General features: G+C 41.8%; 1 protein-coding gene across 1 annotated transcript; it reads left to right on the top strand.

The window, feature by feature from the left end:
• The first annotated feature begins 6,272 nt into the window (after positions 1-6,272).
• On the top strand, positions 6,273-7,070 carry LOC131687204 (uncharacterized). The gene has a single exon (XM_058971256.1). It carries the CDS (start codon positions 6,273-6,275, stop codon positions 7,068-7,070), a length of 798 nt encoding a protein of 265 aa, XP_058827239.1.
• Positions 7,071-23,713: the final 16,643 nt, after the last annotated feature.

The raw sequence follows: 23,713 nt of genomic DNA, 5'->3' as shown, positions 1-23,713 counted from the left end.
GTTCGTTCATGGGACTTTCGCCCTCCTCACATACCCATCCCCGCATGACAAAATGAGTTAGCAAGCAGATAACATTGATCTAATGCTGATTAGGCTAATGGAGTATGATATTTTTTTGTTTCAAGTGTTTCACCGTCGACACGTAGCTCATGAAGTTCGTGGCTGGCATGCCATTGTGTATAAGTGCAAAGTGTACTAAGAATGTAATGGACATTTCCACAATTATGTTGAACATAAAAAGCCTCCGTGCCATAGTTTAGAGAAATGAGAAAGGCACAATTGCACCGCTAGGTAGATTAAAACAGGTTTTTTTTAATCAGTGCGGTGTCCTAGCATTTCATTCCATCATTAATTTGCTATGGCGTTGGTCACACCGTCATTTTGATCTTTGAGTATTTTAAACCACTATTTATTTCCTGAGCAATCAAAAGCGAATTTCGCGTTTAAATTTTTATTATTCAATCTGTTTATTTAACACGTGATCTTTGCAGTGGTATTTATTGCTCAAAAGAGGATGTACGCTGAAAATACACTTTTCTGATTGTTATATATATATATATATATATATATATATATATATATATATATATATATATATATATATATATATATATATATATATATATATATATATATATATATATATATATATATATATATATATATATATATATATATATATATATATATATATATATATATATATATATATATATATATATATATATATATATATATATATATATATATATATATATATATATATATATATATATATATATATATATATATATATATATATATATATATATATATATATATATATATATATATATATATATATATATATATATATATACCTTTTTTGCGCTTTTATATTTGGTACAGTGTATACAGAGCTGGACAATTTCAGTTTAGTTGTAATTTGATAAAATTGAAATTGATAGGCGAACAAACTGAACCATCACTCATTATATTGAATTTTCAGTTGAATGCATCAGCGACTGTCAGCGAGATGATATTTCAAACGCAAGCTATCAATACCAGCTTGAACCTTTGTTCAAACTGGTCACAAATCTTGAATAGCTCTTGGTTTACCAAGACTAAAACATTTTCCAAGAATAGTTTAGCCGAAAGAAATATTTAATTCTTCCAACATGTCTATGTCCTCCGAGAACGGCCGTGCGTCAAATATTAAAAATGAACGAAAAAGGGTAACTTCTCCATCCGAAAATTAAATTGATTGCATCAACTCATTCGATGTTTTATTCGAATGTGCAGCTGAAGAAATTTGTAAATTTTCTCGCTTTACGTAATGCCAATGAGAATAAAAAGCAATCACCTCCGCCGATAACAGTGATGATCTCCAACTTCAAAGCCTTTTGAACTGAGCTTCCGGACGCGGAAGCCTCTTTTCAGATTGGCCGAAGAGGAGAATGTCGAGTTACAGCGGTGGACTTGATTGGCCAAAAAGGATTACTCTAGTGTCTTACGGAGAAGTTATATAAATTTTATTCATATGATTTCAAGACAGACAGACAATTCAAGGCTGTCTTATAAGGGCTACCACAAGTACGAAATATCCATCGAATTGAAAAATTTACTTGGCCTGTCTCATTCACAAGTTATTCTTATGTATAGAATGGTTAGCGGCACTAACACACCAGTACGCTCTGAAATTATCCAGGAGCTTTATTTACTTAATTTTAACCGTAATGAGGTTGATAATTTGAAAGTATTTGAAAAAAACACGTTTTATGTTCCACGTACGAGTAAAGTGGGAATATTATAGACGACATGGGAGCAGAATTAAAAATCCGACCCAGTGTTGTAGATGCAAGGCTTTCGGCACGGCACAAAAATCGTCATTTGGATTCCAAATGTTTGATCTGTGGTGATAAATCACACACAAAGGACACTTGTCCGGTGAAAGAAACCACAAAAAGTTTCAAATGCGTTAATTGCCATGAAAACCATAAATCGAATTTCTGGGTAAGTTCAATTCGAGAAAAAATTATAAATTCTCGTTTAAAGCAACAATAGTAATAAATAAAAAAATACCTACTTCTTCCGATACACTTCAAGAAAAGTTTAATCATCTTATTCCGCTTCAAAAGAGAATGACAACTTTTCTACCTATACAAGGATATTCTATCTCCATCCTACAAAGGTGTGTCATCTTATGCTTCAGTGGCAGGTAACACGGCCAAAATAACGGCTATCACGCCTCCAAGAGTTGATTACACATGCTGCCTTTGATTTTGATCATCTTCCAGTAACTTTTTCACTTTCTCAAGAAGCTGTTTCCAATCCCATTAGTTCAGTGTTTAGTTATCACAAAGCGAATTGGTACATAACTTATATTGAGAATAATTTTAATCATGATCATGATTTACAAAATATGGCTGACATTGATACGGCATTACGAAATTTAAGTGATTCTATAGTTGATGCTAGAAATTTATCAGTACTAACAACACAGATAAAATTTAATACTTCTATTATTGACGACGATTTTCAACTTCTGATTCGCTTGAAGAATGTTCGAAGACGTCAATATCAACGTTCTCGGGATCCTGCTATGAACTGTATCTATCGGGATCTGCAAAAAGAAATTAAGCAGGTTGAACAAATTAAGCCCTATTCTAAACCTTTCTGGAAACTTTCTAAGGTTCTTGAGAAACCTCAGAAACCAATTCCAGCTTTGCAGGAAGATGACAACATACTTCTTACAAACGATGAATAAGCTCAAAAACTTGCTCAGTAGTTTGAGAGCGTTCATAATTTTAATCTCGACGTTGTGAGTCCGAACAAAGTCTTACAAAAATATGAATACGTTTCAAATCAAGTATCGTTTCTAGACGACATTTTTGAAACAAACTATGATGAGATCAAATCCACCATGAAAAAGTTAAAAAATATTAAAGCTCCAGGTTATGATGGAATTTTCAACAACCTTCCCGAGATACTTGGTCACAATATTCAACAAATGTTTTGAATTAGCATACTTCTCTGAAAGATGAAAAAATGCCAATGTTATTCCAATTTTGAAGCCAGATAAAAGTCCAGCAGAAGAATCTAGCTATCGACCAATTAGTTTACTCTCTTTAATTAGTAAATTATTTTAAAAAATCATCCTAACTAGAAGGATGTCAATGAGAATTCTATTTTTCTTCCCGAGCAGTTGGACATTCAACTACTCATCAACTTATGAGAGTAACTAACATGATAAAGGCAAATATCTCAGAGGGCTTTTCCACTGGAGTTGCTCTTCTATGCATCGAAAAACCTTTCGACAGCGTTTGGCACAAAGCACGAATTGCCAAAATGTGAGATTTCAATTTAATAATTAAAAGTAATCATAACCGTACCCTATAGGTATCTTATCAGATTTGTAAATCTAATAAGCTTCCCGTTAAAGCAGGCATCCCTCAAGGGTCAATCGTCGCACCAATCCTATACAATATTTCTACCTCTGATCTTCCAAATCTACCCGTAGTCACTTTTCTGTGATGACACTAGTATCTCAACCGCAGGTAGCAATCTTCTTATTATCTGCAGTCGACTGCTACGAAGCTTGAATATTTTTAATGATTACCAGAAAAAATGGATAATTTTCACTAATGCGGCAAAAACACAATTGATTGTGTTTCCGCATAAGCCAAGAGCTTCTTCTCTTAAACCAAATTATAACCATATTCATAAGTTTATTGGTTTGAATTTAACGTGGTCAGATCAAGTTAAATATTTGGGTTTGATTTACGATAAAAAAACTCACTTTTAAGGATTACAATGAAGAAATTCAAACAAAAAGCAACAAATATATAAAATGACAATCTATACGCGAACGGTGGTCTCAGCGGAATGAACGTACTTTATACATGTTTTTCTACCATTTATGGTATTCGAGCGTTATCTCTCATTATATTTCCTGATTCTACGTCAAATTATCATGATTTAATCCATTCCGCAATATTCTGCCACGTCACTTGGTAGTTGCTGCTTGTCTCCGACCTCTCAGGTGCCCGATACTCGCCAGGTTCTGCTCCACTTGGTCCAGCCACCGGGAGTACCACCGGTCTAATTGTTTCGTGCTCGTAGAGAGCCACCGGTCGAATTGGTGTGTTGTAGGGGAGCCCGGGGCTAATTGGTGGTTGGGGTAAGTTGGCGGAATCCCTTTTTCTCTGTTTCTATTTGACATATAGCGCTGCCTCTTCTTGTGTACCTCAAGTTATGTGAAACCCGTTATCCAATGTGTTTTTGTTGCAAAACAATTTGTTTGGTGGAAGTTGTGGATGATATTGTGTTTTCGAGCATACCAAGTAAATTTTCTAAATTTTAAATACTTTGCGTTATTTAGGGTGATTTTCATTCTATTTCCCGAATGATTATATTTTTCGATAGCGTGTGAAAAGAGCTTTCAGTATCCGTATAGATATTACATGTATGCACTAACAATTTAAAAAATATAAATAGTTTTTAATAAAATATGCGGCTGGGGTAAGTTGGCGGTGCTACACGCGGGGCAAGTTGGCGGTACTATTTACAGTGCAAAAAAACTCATCAAAAATGTTTATTTATGGAATCCACTCCAAAGTAAGAAAAAAAATGTTCTTGGGTATCTCGCCAATGTAGGAGACCTTTATTCCGGCCAGTTGCATGAACAATTTCGAAAATTTGCTTTTGAGTAGGGAGTACGCTTCAAAGTCAAAATACCGGGGTACTGAAACTGAAATATAATAGCAAATGTCGGTTAATACACAGTTTTCTCGAAACGACATTCAGCAGGTTCCAAAAGGACCCTTGAAGTAATTGAATCTCCATTTGATTGCTTAGTTTTTCGCGTATACTCACATACCGCCAACTTACCCCGGGGTAAGTTGGCGGGTTTTCCGCGTCACATATTTTTGTCTCTAAAAATGGACACAATGCATCAAACACTTTTAAAAAAAATCAGAGATGTTGCCTACAGTCTGCTCTTTCATGCCGCGTGTTCTATTTTGCCAGATCTACCTCAAAGCAGTAAAAATTGAAAACTGAAAACACCGCCAACTAGCCCCGGTCTCCTCTACCTGGCACATTTTGTGCGGTGGTGAAGCTTCCTGGATCTCAAAGTTTTGTGGAGCCCATAGTAAGCACGACTTTCAGAGATAATACGCCTGCTGATCTCCCGGCTGGTGTTATTGTCCGCAGTCACCAATAAGTCTAGATAGATGAACTCGTTAACCACCTCGAACTCGTCGCCGTCGATCGTAATACTACTGCCCAAGCGTTCCCTCTCACGATCGGTTCCGCCAGCCAGCATGTACTTCGTCTTAGACACATTTATCTTCGGTCCTACTCGTGCTGCTTCGCGCTTCAGTCGGGTATACAGATCTGCTACCGTCTCCTTGTTTCTACCGATTATGTCCACGTCGTCAGCGAAGCACACGAGCTGTCCGGACCTCGTGAAAATCGTGTCCCGAATGTTGAACCCCGCTACACCCTCCAGCGCTATATTGAACAGCAGGCAGGACAACCCATCGCCTTGTCTTAGTCCCCTGCGTGTTTCAAACGGACCCGAGAGGCCACCCGAAATTTTGACACAACACCTTACACCATCCATCGTAGCCTTAATCAGTCTTGTCAGCTTCCCAGGGAAGCCGTTCTCGTCCATCATTTTCCATAGCTCCACACGGTCCACCGTGTCATATGCGGCTTTGAAGTCGATGAACAGGTTATGTGTCGGGACCTGGTATTCACGGAATTTTGGAGGATTTGCCGTATAGTAAAGATTTGATCGTTTGTTGATCTGCCGTTGATGAAACCGGCCTAATAACTCCCGACAAATCCATTTACCAGAGGTGATAGTCGCCGGAACAGAATCTGGGATAGCACTTTGTAAGCGGCATTTGTCACCGTGATCGCTCTGTTGTTTTCACAGTCCAATTTGTCGCCTTTCTTGTATATCAGGTTCTGGTATGTATATCAGGTTCTGGTAACACTGTTGTGAATCAGTTTGTTTATTTTCGTTCTCGTATTTTGGATCGTTTTTTTGTGTATATTGAGTGATTTCTCAATTAGAATAGAGTTTGTGCCCTCGCCTAAGCTGCAGTTATTGATCAATTGACTGATAATTTGTGATTCTTGGTCGTGCGGTGACAATTGATAAACATTTTGTTCTCCCAAAGTGTCGTCGGTAGTGATAGAATCCTTGTGGTGAAACCGTGGATGCATATCGGGAAAGCTTACTCGCGAAGTAGCTACTGTTGCCTACCTGTAGGCGATTCGCAATGGATTCGATCTGCTTGCAGTGCTCCGAGCCGGTAACCACTTTGAATCAGCTGAAATGCCAAGGATTTTGCGACAGAATCATGCATCTATCGTGTTCAACGCTCACTCGTCCAAAATTGGACATGATTAACGACTCAGCGAATATATTCTGGCTTTGCGACAGCTGTGTGGATTTGATGAAATCCTCCGCAGTGAATGCAGCTTTTACAGCATTGAGCGAAGCGTTCCGTTTGCTGACCGACACACATAAAACAGCGCTTGAAGCATTAAAGGCTGAAATGGAGAAAACCAGAAAATCAGTGGAATCTGCAACGACATTGCCTGCAACTCCCATATCATGGCCCGTTCCAAATAGAGCTGGAGCCAAACGTGCTCGCGAGACGGAGGATGATAAATTTCCTTCTAAATCCGATGTCCCTAGTCTAACGTGTGGCAAGAAAAAGGGTGATGTAGCAAAGGTACCCACAATCACTGTTCAACCCGCTACTAGTAAATGCTGGATTTACTTGTCACGAATTGCTACCACCGTTTCCGAAGCTGAGGTTTGTTCTATGGTTAAGGAGTGCCTCTCAACGGACGATCCAGTCGAAGTGAAGAAGTTAGTGAAAAAAGACGCAAATTTGAGCGGGCTTAATTTCATTTCTTTCAAAATTGGTGTTGACCCTCAACTTCGTGAAATGGCTCTCAATGCCGATACCTGGCCGGATGGGATGTATTTCCGCGAGTTCATCGACTTTCGGCAAGAACGTAATAATGACGGGAAGCTTGGGTTTCGGAAAACACCTCGACTGGGATAAATCCATCGCAAATAGCAGTTATTTTAGACCACGCACCGACAATTCGCCTGTTGATCAACGGCAACCGGGACGCACCGTAGAAAGCAATATGGAATCCCCCAATCCTCCCAGCACAGTCGTGCCCCTTGCAGTCAGCAGTATCTTCAGTCGTCCCAGCCCTGTGTCTGGGAATGGAGAGGGGGACTTCCAAATTGCCCTCTTTGGCAAGTATTTTCATTATTATGTTGATGAATCAACCGTTTTTCCTGATGGAACTGTTTGTTCTAGCTCGAATGCTTCCGAGTGTCAATTAATGAGTCATCGCTGTCAGCCGTCAGCTGGAAACCTCCTGAGGAGCACTCCAACTTCTATCACGAGTGTTACCAATTCATGCAGTTCACCCGCTCCTTCCGCTGTTAGCAGTCATTCCAATCGCCCCGGTGTACATTCCAGACGAATGAATCGAGGAGTGCCGGTCAGCCTTCCGTGCCTAAAATCGTCGCCCATCCACTTATACTATCAAAATGTGGGAGGCATGAATTCCTGTGCAAATACCTATCGTCTAGCTACCTCGGACTGCTGTTACGACATCATCGCATTGACAGAAACATGGCTAAATGAGCAGACTCTATCCAGCCAGGTGATTTGCTCTGACTACGAGGTTCTCAGATGTGATCGTAGCCCTCTCAACAGCAACAAATCCTCCGGTGGCGGTGTTTTGCTCGCTGTGCGTCGTGGATTAAAAGTTCAACATATAACAAATGACGCTTGGAGCAGCATCGAACAAGTATGGGCAGCGATAAAATTGGGAAATCGAACATTATATATATGTGTGGTTTATTTCCCTCCCGATAAAATTCGCGACTCTGCACTAGTTGATTCTCATTCTGAATCATTGACTTCTGTTTCCGCGATGGCGCAACTCACTGACGAAATCATGATTATCGGCGATTTCAACCTTTCTACAATAAAGTGGCGTTCCGTTCATAAAGGATTTCTACAACCCGACCCAGACGAATCTGTTTTTCATCCTGGCAGCATCACTCTTCTGGATGGCTATAGCACGGCTACACTTCAGCAGATCAACAGCACCACGAACGAGAACGACCGGATTTTAGATCTATGCTTCGTCAATGCCAGAGATCAATCGCCGTATATTTCCACCGCCCTCACCCCGCTAGTAAAGTATGTTCGCCACCATCCGCCTCTACATCTTACACTCCAGGACGTACCGCCTATGAAGTTTTCGAGCCACGCGCCCACCGTGTGTTACAATTATAAGCGGGCCGACTATAGCAGCATTTTGAATATTTTACAAAGTATTAACTGGGATTCTGTGCTAAGCAAGGATGATGTGAACTCCGCCGCTGAAACGTTCTGCCATATAATGAGCTACCTTATCGACCGTCATGTCCCAAAGTTTAATCAACGAAGTGATCAATCCCCCTGGCAGACAGCCGAGCTACGTCAGCTAAAAACTGCGAAAAGAGCAGCATTACGAAAGTTTACCAAACGCCGTACCTTGTCACTTAGAGCTTATTATGTAAGGCTCAATAACGATTTTAAAAAACTGAACAGTTTTTGTTTTTCAAACTACCAACGAAAAATGCAACGTAAGCTTAAGTCGGATCCTAAATCGTTTTGGAGATACGTCAATGAGCAGCGGAAAGAAACCGGCTTACCTTCTACAATGTTCTTGAATGGTGAAGTTGGGCATGATTCACAAGCCATATGCAAATTGTTCGCCTCTAAATTTGCGAGTGTGTTCGTCAGTGAGACTCTGTCCTCGCAGCAGATTGACGTTGCAGCTAGCGGCGTGGCCCAACTCGAACGGTCAGTGAGTGAGATTCATGTGGAGCACTCGGATATTGTATCAGCAGCATCCAAGCTTAAAGCATCGTCATCTCCTGGGCCAGATGGTGTCCCTGCTGTGTTTTTGAAAAAGTGTATATCTGGTTTGGTGGAACCTCTCTGTTAACTATTCAAAATGTCACTGACAACCGCGATTTTTCCTCAATTGTGGAAAGCAGCTTTCATCTTTCCTGTCCACAAAAAAGGTGATAAGAGAAACATTGACAATTATCGAGGAATATCTGCGCTCTGTGCCATTTCCAAGCTCTTTGAGTTAGTCGTGGTGGAGTCAGTGTTTTTTCACTGTAAGGAATATATTTCTAAAGACCAACACGGATTCATGCCGAATCGATCTACGTCGACGAATCTACTATCTCTAACCTCTTTTGTGTCCGAAGGGTTTGATGCGAATCAACAAACTGATGTTATATATACTGACTTATCTGCAGCTTTCGACAAAATCAATCACGATATCGCAGTCGCTAAATTGGAAAAACTTGGCTTCAGTGGATCACTCCTGCGATGGTTTCAATCCTATCTCGTTGGCCGTCAACTCAGTGTGAACATAGGTGATGCATACTCCAAACTGTTCTCCGCAACGACTGGTATTCCGCAAGGAAGTCATCTCGGACCATTAATATTCACTCTCTATTTCAACGATGTAAACTATCAGCTGAAAGGACCACGGTTGTCGTATGCAAATGATCTAAAAATTTTCAACAGAATTAGGAGCCGATCGGACGCACAATATTTGCAGCAGCAATTCGACACTTTCAGCAGATGGTGTGAAAACAACCGAATGATTCTGTATCCGGCGAAATGTTCTGTGATATCGTTCACCAGAAAAAAAGATCCCATTGAGTTTGAATATAACTTGTCTGGAGCTCTTGTTTCCCGGGTGAGCTGCGTTAAGGATCTTGGAGTGCTGTTAGATTCGAAACTTACATTTAAGAATCACATTTCGTATGTTGTTGGTAAAGCATCGCGAAGCCTGGGCTTCATTTTCCGTACGGCTAAATCCTTTACAGACATTTACTGTCTCAAAAGCCTATACTGCTCTTTAGTGCGCTCTACGCTGGAGTATTGTTCGGCGGTCTGGAACCCGAATTACATGAACAGCAGCGATCGAATTGAAGGCGTTCAACGAAAATTTATACGGTATGCTCTTCGACGCCTGCCTTGGCGCGATCCTGTTCGTCTACCAAGCTACGAGAGTCGGTGTCAACTCATCCAGCTCGATACTCTCCAGCGTCGTAGAGAAACTGCAAGAGCCTTATTCATCTCTGATCTTCTGTCAGGACGCATCGATTCCCCAGATTTACTAGAGCGAGTTAACATCCAAGCAAGGTCCAGAACGTTACGCGGAAACGTTCTTCTGAGAGTGCCGTTTCGACGAACTATTCAAACAGCTAATGCCGCTATCACGGGACTACAACGCCTCTTCAATCGTGTGTCGCACTTGTTCGACTTTCATTTGTCTCGAATATCATTGAGAAATCGATTCCTGCAGTTTTTTAGATGTAATTAGTTTAAGTTTCCATCATTGGGGCCGAGTACGGCCTGTTGATGTGCGTGATAAATAAATAAATAAATAAATAAAATCGGGGTGATGAACCCTTCCTTCCACACCTCCTGTAGCTGTTCCCTGTCCCAGATTCTTTCGATTATTCAGTGCATGCATTCCGTCAGTTACCAGCTGCCTTGTTGTTCTTGAGCTGTTGAATAGCCTCGTTAACCTCATTCATAGTGGGCGCCGGTACATCCCCGTCAGCTGCAACACTGACATAATCGTCCTCCTTGAACGCCCGATTGTCCGCCTGCGCACCATTCAGATGTTCATTGTAGTACTGCCTCCACCTTTCGACTACCTCACGTTCGTCCGTCAAGATGCCACCTTCCTTGTCTCTACATATTTCGGCCCGCGGCACACAACCGTTGCGAGAGTCATTCAGCTAAGTTATGTCTCATTGCGGTAAACATATTTTGCTGATCAAAATTACCCCGAAAACAATGAATGAAAATTTACAAGAAAGTAATTTTATTTTTATAGTAAAACGAAATGAAATCCGCAACAGTTTGAACATTTTCAATCTAAGGGTTCCAGTACTTGTTTTAAAAATGCTAAAAGCTACGTGATCAATGTTCCCCCAATTTACGGTTAGTTTATAACATTTGTATAGCTCCTTATTCACACGACAAGTAGGTTTGAAACTTCCTACTGCAAAAATCACTTAACTGCGAAAGCATATTATATCTTAATAATAATGAACCGAATCATGTGAACCATAGGGATGAAAAGTCACCACTTGTGGCTGAACACCCAATATACTAAATTAGAAATGTAATGCAAACAAAACAATATAATCTAATAGAAAATAACAAGCCGTCTAAAAGCTCCTGCTTCAGCATCGCTCAAAACCTTTTTCAAATCGTCTATTGACTCGACCCGCGAGATTTACCCTCCGACATTCACGTGGCTCCTAAAACGAGCATCCGCTGATGCTCAAACGCGATTTTGTTGGAGCTTCTAAAGGCGTTGTACTAGATATATTGACGCGGATTATAAAAGGTTAATTCGTGAATTTCAAAATCCCCGTGCTGATCCAGAAAATAGGAGTTGAACCATTTCTCCGCATCTACAAACCGTCGCCCTGATCAGAATATTTGTAGTAAATTTAGACATCTTCTTCGTTCTAACATTTTCTGCATCGGTAAACTTGTATTGCATGCTGATATATTCCTATGCACAGAGATAACCTTGACAAGTTTTACGTCCTCAATTGCGGTGGAACACTATTTGATTAGCAAATGCGTGTGAAGTTTAGTGAGTCGGGTTCAACTCATTCAAATTTTGCATCGCCTACACCTTGTAAACTTGTAGTCTAGAATACCTTGCATTTTCTAGCACCATCAGGAATTGCATAATCGTTTAGCCCAGTGATTCTCAATCTGGGGTCCGCGGACTCCTAGGGGGTCGTGAAGTCGTTTTTTTTTTTATTCAAATCGTTTATTTGATAAGGCACGTTGCGTTAGCTTAAAGGTGCCAATTTTGTTTTGTTTTACATTTTAAATTGCTTAAAACTAGGGGATTACATATTGATTTTTTTTAAAATGAAACAAATGCGATTTTATAGCTATCTTATATATCTACACAAGGGGATAATATTATTTTCGTAAGATTAGGGGGGTCATTTAGTTTTTGTGGCAATATGGTTTGACATTTTTATCAGTGAGATAATTGGAGCAAATAATGTTTAACTAAGGGGGACAATTTTTTACGACTAACTTAAAACTAGGAATAACTAGAGGACATGATTGAATTTTGTAAAGATTCGTAATTATAGTTATTTTTGTGGGTAGTAGAGTTGGGCATTTTCAACGAGATTATATAATATAATAGTTAAAACTAGAAGAGACAAGAAGAGCTAAATGCTTCGTGATGATATTGGGGGGGGGGGGGGTAGGGGTGTTACTTCTGGGTATAAGAGTCAGGGGAGGGAGGGTAGACAAAGATGGCAGGGAGAGAAAATTATTTCAGTTTCAGGCATCGTGAGATCAACGGATGGATCACAAACTCGGGTGGCCTTCATCAGGGGAATCATGTACTGGGACGCCGGGTGGTCCTCCTCAAGATGGCAGGGGTTTTTCCAGACGATTTCGTAGTACGGCTCAGATGTGGATCGGCTACATTTCGAGTTAAGCGTGTTATGTTCGTGCCGTAGGTCCCGTGTTTGTTGGCTCATTCGATACAGATGCTTTGATACAGGTGGAAGAGGGTTCTGAGAATGATAAGGAAAATAACAAGGGGCAGTTAGACTTGTATATTGATGGTTTTCACAAAGGTGTATAAAAGGGACATATAGAGGACATCGCGGCTTGCCAGCACATCTCGAACCGGGACGTTGGTTGGTCTTCCTCGGGCCCGCAGGGTATCCATTAGCCGAGACCTAGCGGAACTATACTCGGTGCACGCCCAGACAATGTGCTCGATGTCGTGATAGCCGTCGCCACAAGCGCAGATACCACTATCCACGAGCCCAATACGCCGGAGATGTGCATCCAGCGTGTAATGGTTCGCCATGAGTCGGGACATCACACGAATGAAGTCACGACCCACATCCATCCCCTTGAACCAAGGTTTCGTCGATACCTTAGGGATTATCGAATGTAGCCACCTTCCCAGCTCTCCACTGCTCCACGAAGTTTGCCAACTTTCGAGGGTTCTCTGATGAGTAATACTGAAAAATTCGCTGAAGCAAATTGGTCTTTCGTAAACGTCTCCTTCTAAGGCACCCACCTTAGCTAAGGAGTCTGCCTTCTCATTGCCCGGAATGGAGCAATGAGAAGGGACCCATACCAAGGTAATCTGGAAAGAGTTGTCAGATAAAGCACTCAGTAGCTCCCGTATTTTCCCCAAAAAATACGAGGAGTGCTTTCCATGTTTCATCGAGCGAATAGCGTCAATGGAACTGAGGCTATCCGAAACGATGAAGTAATGGCCTGCGGGTAATGTTTCAATGACTCCAAGGGTATACTGAATGGCAGCTAGTTCTGCGGCGTAAACTGAAGCAGGGTCACTGAGTTTGTAGGAGGCGGTGAACTTTTGATTGAAAATACCGAAGCCAGTGGATCCTTCGAGTTTTGATCCGTCAGTATAAAACATCTTAGAACAGTCGACTTCTCGGAATTTATTAAAAAAAATGTTTGGAACCACTTGTGGGCGTATGTGGTCCGGAATTCCACTAATCTCGTCTTTCATGGATGTGTCGAAGAAAACAGTAGATTCAGAAGTATTTATGAAATGCACACGGTTGGGATTGTAAGAAGAAGGGTTAATATTCTGCGCCATGTAGTCAAAGTACAGGGACATGAAACGGGTCTGAGAATTGAGCTCAACAAGCCTTTCGAAATTTTCAATCACGACCGGGTTCAAGATATCGCATCGAATGAGCAATCGATATGAGAGTTCCCAAAATCGATTTTTCAACGGGAGAACGCCCGACAGCACTTCGAGACTCATCGTATGGGTCGACTGCATGCACCCTAAGGCGATACGCAAACAACGATACTGAATTCTTTCGAGTTTGATGAAATGTATGTTCGCGGCGGAGCGAAAGCAGAAGCATCCGTATTCCATTACCGACAGTATCGTTGTTTGATACAACCTAATTAGGTCTCCTGGGTGGGCACCCCACCATGTTCCGGTTATTGTACGAAGAAAGTTGATCCTTTGCTGGCATTTCTGTTTCAGATACCGAATATGGCATCCCCAAGTACCTTTCGAGTCGAACCAGACCCCTAGATATTTTACTGTGAAGACCTGAGCGATAGTTTGACCCATTAATAGGAGCTGTAGTTGTGCTGGTTCACGCTTCCTTGAAAATACAACTAGCTCAGTTTTCTCCGTGGAGAATTCGATACCCAGCTTAATAGCCCAAGCAGACAAATTGTCCAAGGTATTCTGTAATGGTCCTTGTAGATCGACAGCTTTGGGTCCCGTAACAGACACCACGCCATCGTCTGCAAGTTGCCTTAACGTGCAGGAATTGTCAAGACATTCATCAATGTCGTTGACATAGAAATTGTATAAAAGGGGGCTTAGACATGAGCCCTGGGGAAGGCCCATGTAGCTAAATCGTGATGTCGATAAGTCACCATGCGAAAAATGCATGTGCTTTTCCGACAACAAGTTTAGTAAAAAGTTGTTTAAAGTCGCTGAAAGACCATGCTGGTGCAGCTTCTCTGAAAGAATGTTGATCGAAACTGAATCAAAAGCCCCCTTAATATCTAGGAACACTGATGCCATCTGCTCTTTGCTAGCATAGGCCATTTGAATTTCAGTTGAGAGCAACGCAAGACAATCGTTCGTCCCTTTGCCCTTGCGAAAACCAAATTGTGTATCTGACAGTAAGCCATTTGCTTCGACCCAATTGTCGAGGCGGGATAGGATCATTTTCTCGAACAACTTCCGGATACAGGATAGCATTGCGATCGGACGGTACGAATTGTGGTCGGAGGCTGGTTTTCCTGGTTTTTGGATGGCGATGACCTTCACTTGTCTCCAATCGAGTGGGACAATGTTAGCCTCGAGAAACTTATTAAATAAGTTCAACAAGCGTCTCTGGGCAGAGTCAGGCAGATTCTTCAACAAGTTGAATTTGATTCTGTCTGGCCCCGGAGCTTTATTGTTACACGACAAGAGAGCAAGTGAGAACTCCACCATCGAAAAAGGTGTTTCGTTCGCGCTATCGTGAGGAGACGCGGCGCGGTAAATCTTCTGTGCCGGGGCGGAATCCGGACAAACCTTCTTGGCGAAATCGAATATCCAACGGTTTGAATATTCCACGCTCTCATTAGTACTGTTTCGATTTCGCATACGTCGGGCTGTTCCCCAAAGAGTGCTCATCGATGTTTCTCTCGTTAATCCGTCGACGAACCGGCGCCAATAACCGCGTTTTTTGGCTTTCATCAAACTCTTCATTCGCTTGTCTAACGTCGCGTACTGTCGAAAACTAGCGGGTAACCCGTCGTTCCGGAAGGTCTTAAACGCGGCGGCCTTCTCTGCGTATACGTCTGAGCACTCTTTATCCCACCAGGGATTGGGAGAACGTTTTTGTATGTTCGCGCCGGGTACTGGCCTAGTCTGAGCTTGATTCGCGCTGTCGAGAATCAAGCCAGCCAAAAAGCTGTACTCTTCCTCCGGAGGAAGTTCTTGGGTAGATTCGATGTTGTCGGATATCGCGGCAGCATAGCTCTTCCAATCGATATTTCGTGTGAGGTCATACGAAATATTGATTGATTTCAATGGCCTTGAACCGTTATTGATTGAGACTACAATCGGCAGATGGTCGCTGCCGTGGGGATCAGGAATTACCTTCCACGTGCAATTTAACCGCAGCGATGTTGAGCAAAGGGACAAGTCTAAGGCGCTCGGGCGCGCTGGAGGAGCAGGAATCCGTGTCATTTCACCCGTGTTTAAAATTGTCAAATTGAAGTTATCGCAAAGATCCTGAATTAAGGAAGACCGGTTATCATCATAGAGGCAACCCCATGCTGTACCGTGAGAGTTAAAGTCTCCTAAAACTAGTCGCGGTGCTGGCAGGGATTCTAAGATGTCTTGTAGCCGTCGGTGCCCAACCGCGGTGTTGGGGGGAATATATATGGAAGCTATGCAAAGGCTTTTGCCTTTGGTTGTTACTTGACAAGCAACAACTTCAATACCTGTTATCGAGGGAAGGTTAATTCTGTAGAAGGAATAGCACTTTTTGATCCCCAAAAGCACTCCTCCATAGGGGGTGTCTCGATCCAGGCGAATAATATTAAAGTCGTGGAAGTTGAGATCTATGTCGGAAGTTAACCAAGTTTCACATAATGCAAATGCATCGCAGCTCAAATTATTTATTAAAATTTTGAAGGAATCGATTTTCAGGATGATACTTCTGCAATTCCACTGTAGAACAGTGACCAAATCCGTGACCTCGTTCGATGAGTTAGCCATCGAAGGATACAATCGCTGAGAGGAGGGGCCATTTAGCAGTCAACTGCTTCAAAAATGTTCTCACTGTAGGGAGAAAAGCTAACATAAGACTTTTAATAGGATCAGTAATATTGAAAGTTTTTATTATCCACTCCACTATGTCCGAGAGTTTTATAATTCCAGTGCTGTGATTACTCTCGAACTGAAACAAAGGAACACTTGGGATTTTTGATGTTCCTGGAAGTGCTGGGAACTCCTTCTCTGAGCTTAATCCTCCGAGACCAGGAGCTAATTGCTTCGGTTTGGTTGCAACACTTCCAATAGATGTCACTTTCGGAGCCCCGTCAAGGGACACCTTCTGGCCTTTACAAGGAACTTTACGAGAGGAAATGTTCCTCCTCTTCCTATAAATTCTAGGCACCCTAGTAGATGTTCCCTCTTGTGGGTTACCAGCCTCACCCTCGTCAGGAGGCAAGTGAGTATAGATGTTTGCTGAGGATGGTGGCGTGGCATTCTTTAACATTTCTGCGAAAGAATGTTTGGATCGTCCCGCAAGGGAACGTTTCAGTTTATCCCCGCGTAGTTTGTACGCGGGACATGCCGAGATATCATGCAGACTCTCCGCACAGTAAGGACACTTTTCGGCTTGCCTACTGCACGAATCATCTAGATGATTCTCCCCGCATTTTCCACAGCGGGCCTTATTGCTACAATGGGTGGCTGTGTGACCCAGTTGTTTACACTTTGTGCAATTCATGACCCGCGGCACAAACAGACGCACAGGCAGACGAACCTTGTGCAAGAGGACGAAATTTGGCAAAGCGGTACCAGCGAAGGTCACCCGATAAGAGTTTGATTGGGGGTACGTTTTTGAACCATCCCCCGCAACCACAACTGAGTGCAAACGTTTGCACTCAAGTATTTTAACTGGCTGAAGTAAGCGGTCTCTGAATCGGCCAACCCCGTACTTCAGCAGATCCTCGCACGTCAAACTCTCATCGGTTACGACGCCTTCGGATTGTACTCTTACCGCCGGAATATACACGTTATAATCCCGCGTAAAGTGCTCACAGCAAGCAATATCGTTTGCCTGCTTTGAGTTGGCTAGCAACACCCTTATCTTGTCCGAGCGGACCTTTGAAATTTCGGTCACAGCCGAGAACCGTTCCGTCAGGTCTCTAGAAATCTGAAGAAGATTCAGTGATTTAGTCTTGGGCCGAAAGAAGACCACAAATGGACCAGTTGAGAGTTCTGGATAGCATTTGGGCCGGGGGGGAGCCTTACAAGTTGAACCCGATTCAACTTCCATTTGATCATCCGGAGAGGGAACCATAGAAAACGTCAACGCACGGGGTCAGCGCCCGCGCAGACGGAAGAAAGCAATAAATGTGTTACAAAAGACAAAAACCACTTAGCTTTAAACTGGTGTCCAACGACGAACCGATCCAGCTTATACAGCTGGCTATTGTTTAATCCTCACACGCGAACAAAAGACTGAGGACCGAACCGAACTGGCAAAATAACCTTGAATGCGGATTAAAACTATTCTTTATCGCCTCACACAGCACTACGGACTAGAAAAAACAACCTCTGTCTCGATGGAGAGCTCGAAAACGAATGTCGTGAAGTCGTTGTTGGGGGTCCGCGAAGAAAAACATATTTTTTTGGACACCAGTTTAAAGCTAAGTGGTTTTTTATCTTTCGTAAAACATTTATTGGTTTCTTCCGTCTGCGCGGGCGCTGACCCCGTACTTGAACGTTTTTGATGGTTCCCTCTCCGGATGGTCAAATGGAGGTCGAATCGGGTTCAACTTCTAAGGCTCCTCCGGCCCAAATGCTATCCAGAACTCTCAACTAGAGCTTCCATTTCCCGATGGTTTTCAGCTTCCCGGGATTCGGGAAATAAATAATAATATTTCCCGGGAAATCCCGGGAATACAGAAGAAAAATAAAAAGGTGAATGTTTCTCTTGAAAACAAAAGAATAAATTGAAAAGTGTTCAAACCCCTTTGATTGCATGTATATGTGCCCTAAAGCAGTTGTCAGAAGATGGCGATTTGGTGGTCTACACATCATTCAATCATTTGATAACTCGTCAATAAGTTTACGCAAAACTTTTACTTGGCTATATGTATAGCCTAAATTTTGGTAATTACGATTACGATTGGGACGATATACTAAACGCAGCTGCTGGAGTTACTGTCCAAAATTGGAATTCGTTGTTCTGATACGATGGAATGTGATCAATTTAATGCAAAGCACCTTCTTTGGTAATTTTGATAAGATAAGGTAAGATTGAGCTGCTTCAGGGCAGAGTGCAGTTACTTCCGATCAAAAGAGGAAAGTTTATACATGGAATCCATTTCCGTCACAGTAGGATCAGCATCATTTCGAATTAAGTGTGAATCAAAATCAAGCATATGGATAATATGGATATATAATGGACGAACTGTGCAGCGATGGATGAAGCCTATTATCGATTTCCTGTTACGGGTAAGTATCTGGATTGCTTGATCGTATCCCTTCGAAAATCCTGCCTGCATCCTTGAAAGCATTCAAAGAGTTTGGATGCGCATGATATTGGACAGATATGTATTTCTTTACATACATCCAAAAATTACAGATATTACAGTTACAGTATAACAAATAAGACGAAATATGCATTCGATGAACCGACCAAATATTTCTGCAGACGTTCTAGAAACATTCCTTATTTTAAATAGCGTGTGCGATAAGAATGATATCACTACAAACCATCCCAAATTTTGAAACAAACATACATCGATTTTTTAAGAAAGTAACCCAATTTCCATTACTAATTTGATTGCAAGCCCTTTAATTCAAGATCTAACTATTAAAATAAACTATTAAAAGAATCGTTAAAATCTGATCAATCGGTTCATCGGTGGCAGATATATCGTGCGCATCACTAACGCTACTGTAAGGAAATGGTTCGGTATAAAGACCGGCAAATTAATCCATTTTTGAATGAAAATTTCAATGAATGCAACATTCTTTAGCAGTGTTTTGAGTATGGCGTGGACTATATACCTAAAAAAATCACGAAAACATATCAGTGAGCCTAAAGATATATAGTCCATTGATCTGCAAATCCAAGTTGGAAAAGCACAATCTGCATGCACTACTCACTCCAAATGTTTGCCGGTAAAGATATTGCCTACAGAATTTCATTTGGAGAATCTAAGTCTTATGGAATAAATTAAAAATCACAATTTCCCGGGAATCGGGAATCCCGGGAAATCTAAAAATCCCGGGATTCCCGGGAAATAAATTCCCGGGATGGAAGCTCTACTCTCAACTGGCCCATTTGTGGTTTTCTTTCGCATCAAGACTGAATCGCTGAATCTTCTTAAAATTTCTAAAGACCTGACAGAACAGTTCTCGGCCGTGATCGAAATTTCAAAGGTCCGCTCGGACAAGATAAGGGTGTTGCTAGCCAACTTAAAGCAGACAAACGATATTGCTTTCTGTAAACACTTTACGCGGGGTTATAACTTGTATATTCCAGCTGTAAAGGTACAATCTGAAGACGTCGTTACCGATGAGAGTTTGATGTGCGAGGATCCACTGCAGTACGGGGTTGGCGCTATTAGAGACCGCGCTTCAAAATACTTGAGTGCAAGCGTGTGCGATGAAGGGTTCAAAAACATACCCCAATCAAACTCTAATCGGGTGACCTTCGCTGGTACCGCTTTGCCGAACTACACCCTTATGCACAAGATTCGTCTGCCTGTGCGTCTGTTTCTACCGCGGGTCATGAATTGCACAAAGTGTAAACAATTGGGTCACACAGCCACCCATTGCAGCAATAAGGCCCGCTGTGGAAAATGTGGGAAGAATCATCTAGATGATTCGTGCAGTAAGAAAGCCGTACAGTGTCCTTACTGCGCAGAGTGTCTGCATGATATCTTGGCATGTCCGGCGTACAAACTACGCGGGGATAAACTGAAACTTTCCCTTGTGGGACGTTCCAAAAATTCTTTCGCTGAAATGCTAAAGAAAGCTACGCCACCAACCTCAACAAACATCTGTGCTCACTTGCCTCCTGACGAGGACGAGGCTGATGACCCACAAGAGGGAATATCTACTAGGGTGCCTTGAAAGGCCTCCTTCCTTATAAAGGCCAGAAGGTATCCCTTGATTGGGCTCCGAAAGTGACATCTATTAGAAGTGTTGCAACCATACCGAAGCAAGTAGCTCCTGGTCTCGGGGGATTAAGCTCAGAGAAGGAGTTCCCAGCACTTCCAGGAACATCAAAAATCCCAAGTGTTCCTTTGTTTCTGAATAATCACAGCACGGGAATTATTAAACTCTCGGACATAGTGGACTAGATAATCAAAACTTTCAATATTACTGATCCTCTTAAAAGTCGTATGTTAGCTTTTCTCACTGCAGTAAGAACATGTTTGAAGTAGTTGACTGCTAAATGGCCCCTCTTTTCAGCGATTGTATCCTTCGATAGCTAACTCATCGAACGAGGTCACGGATTTGATTACTGTTCTACAGTGGGATTGTAGCAGTATCATCCCGAAAATCGATTCCTTCAAAATTTTAAAAAAATAGTTTGAGTTGCGATGCATTTGCATTATGTGAAACTTGGTTAACTTCCGATATAGATCTCAACTTCCACTACACCCCCTATGGAGGAGTGCTTTTGGGGATTAAAATTCCTTCTACAGAATTAACCTTCGCTCGATAACAGGTATTGAAGTTGTCGCTTGTCAAATAACAACCAAAGGCAAAGACCTTTGCATAGCTTCTATATATATTCCCCCCCAACATCGCGGTTGGGCACCGACGGCTACAAGACATCTCAGAATCCCTACCTGCACCGCGACTAGTTTTAGGAGACTTTAATTCTCACGGTACAGCATGGAGTTGCCTCTATGATGATAACCGGTCTTCCTCAACTCACGAGCTTTGCGATAACTTCAATTTGACAGTTTTAAACATGGGTGAAATGACACGGATTCCTGCTCCTCCAGCGCGCCCGAGCGCCTTAGACTTGTCCCTCTGCTCAACATTGCTGCAGTTAAACTGCACGTGAAAGGTAATCCCTGATCCCCGCGGCAGCGACCATACGCTGATCGTAGTCTAAATCAATAACCGTTCAAGGCCAGTGAAATCAATCAAAATTTCGTATGACCTCGATTGGTAGAGCTATGCTGCCGAGATATTCTATAACATCGAATCCACCCAAGAATTTCTTCCGGAGGAAGAGTACAGCTTTTTGGCTGGCTTGATTCTCGACAGCCAGTACCTGGCGCGAACATACAAAAACGTTCTCCTAACCAATGGTTGGACCAAGAGTGCTCAGACGTGTACGCGGAGAAAGCCGCCGCGTGTAAGACCTTCCGGGTCGACGGGTTACCCGCTAGCTATCGACAATACGCGACGTTAGAAATGCGAATGAAGAGTTTGATGAAAGCCAAGAAACGTAGTTATTGGCGCCGGTTCGTTGACGGACTAACGAGTGTAACATCGATGAGCACTCTTTGGGCTACGGCCCTGCGTTTGCGAAATTGAAACAGTACTAACGAGAGCGCGGAATAGTCAAACCGTTGGATATTCGATTTCGCCAAGAAGGTTTTTCTGGACTCCGCCCCAGCACAGAAGATCTACCGCACCGCGTCCTCTCACGATATCGCGAACGAAACACCTTGCTCTCTTGTCGTGTAACAATATAACTCCAGGGCCAGACAGAATCAAATTCAACTTGTTGAAGAATCTGTCAGACTCTGCCAAGAGACGTTTGTTGAACTTATTTAATGAGTTATTATTGTCCCACACGATTTGAGGCAAGTGAAGGTCATCGCCATCCAAAAACCAGGAAAATCAGCCTCCGAGCACAATTCGTATCGACCGATCGCAATGCTATCATGTATCGGGAAGTTATTCGAGAAAATGATCCTATCCCGCCTCGACAATTGGGTTGAAGCAAATGGCCAGATACACAATATTTTTTATAATAAATTCCGAGAAGTCGACTGTTCTAAGATGTTTTATACTGACGGATCAAACCTCGAAGGGTCCACTGGCTTCGGTATTTTCAATCAAAACTTCACCGCCTCCTACAAACTCAGTGACACTGCTTCAGTTTACGCCGCAGAACTAGCTGCCATTCAGTATACCCTTGAAGTCATTGAAACATTACCCGCAGACCATGACTTCATCGTTTCGGATAGCCTCAGTTACATTGATATTATTCACTCGATGAAACATGGAACTCCTTGTATATTTTGGGGTAAATACGAGAGCTACTGAGTGCTTTCCCGATCAGAAAGAAATAACAAAATTATTACAGACTGAGTTACTTTGTTATGATAACAAGTTGTGTTATAACTTTGGTCTCGTTAGTTGGTAAAATAATAGAAATCATAACAGCAATTCTTCTAGTATATATCAAAAATATGACAACCTGTGATAGGCTTCTATCAGAATTATAACAAAATTTGTTAGGTTCACCTACGGCCAATATAGCTTTTATTACCTATTGTATAGTATCAACGAATTTAGCGTGCAGGTCTAAAAATAGAATCGAAAAGAAAAATATAGCATACATTAAGGCGTTTTTCGTTTGGAAGCAAAAGGCTTTATGTAGCAAAAGCTTTCTATAATTTTGTCAAATGATTGCATACATGCTGGCTGATTGTTATTATGAATATATGACACGCTGATTGTTATTTGTGGATATAGCGATTTGAACCTGGGTATTCTGAGTTTTATGGGAATGTTTTCTGCATGAACCAACGACGTTGCTTTCGACCGATGTTTAATGTTAGCATAATATTCTACGCATTCGTCAAGAGCAAAACGATTATAGATGCAGAAGATGTTTCCAGGACGCACACATTGAACTTTGCCAAAGCCAAAGGACTGTTTGTTTTCCTTGTATAATACGCTTTGTTTTCATATAGTTTTGCTCACTACTACAGCTGCCTTTATTACGATAGACTAAATAGCTTTATAATATCTTTTCAGATTAGGAAAGTGGGGCTATTTTTAGATTCTGAATAGTGCGCTTCGGTGCTTTTCTTGTACGTTAACATGATTTACACGATTTTTAGAAATAATGTCGATGCGATATGGTAACATTTAGCGGATAATTTACCTACATTATTTTACGGAGAATACGACAAATTTTACTTATGATTCCGAATAGATTCAAAGACACAAATACCAAAATTCTGAGGCTTGCATTTTGTGATTTCAAATAAAGTCGCTTTCAGGGTTTATTGACTGGCATTTTTAATATAGGGAATATTAAGCAAACCAGTACAATTATCCCACATCTAATAAATTCGCAGAAATACAA

The sequence above is a fragment of the Topomyia yanbarensis genome, chromosome 3, assembly GCF_030247195.1.
Source record: "Topomyia yanbarensis strain Yona2022 chromosome 3, ASM3024719v1, whole genome shotgun sequence".
Lineage (NCBI taxonomy): Eukaryota > Metazoa > Arthropoda > Insecta > Diptera > Culicidae > Topomyia > Topomyia yanbarensis.
This window is presented reverse-complemented; position numbering and strand designations above follow the sequence as displayed.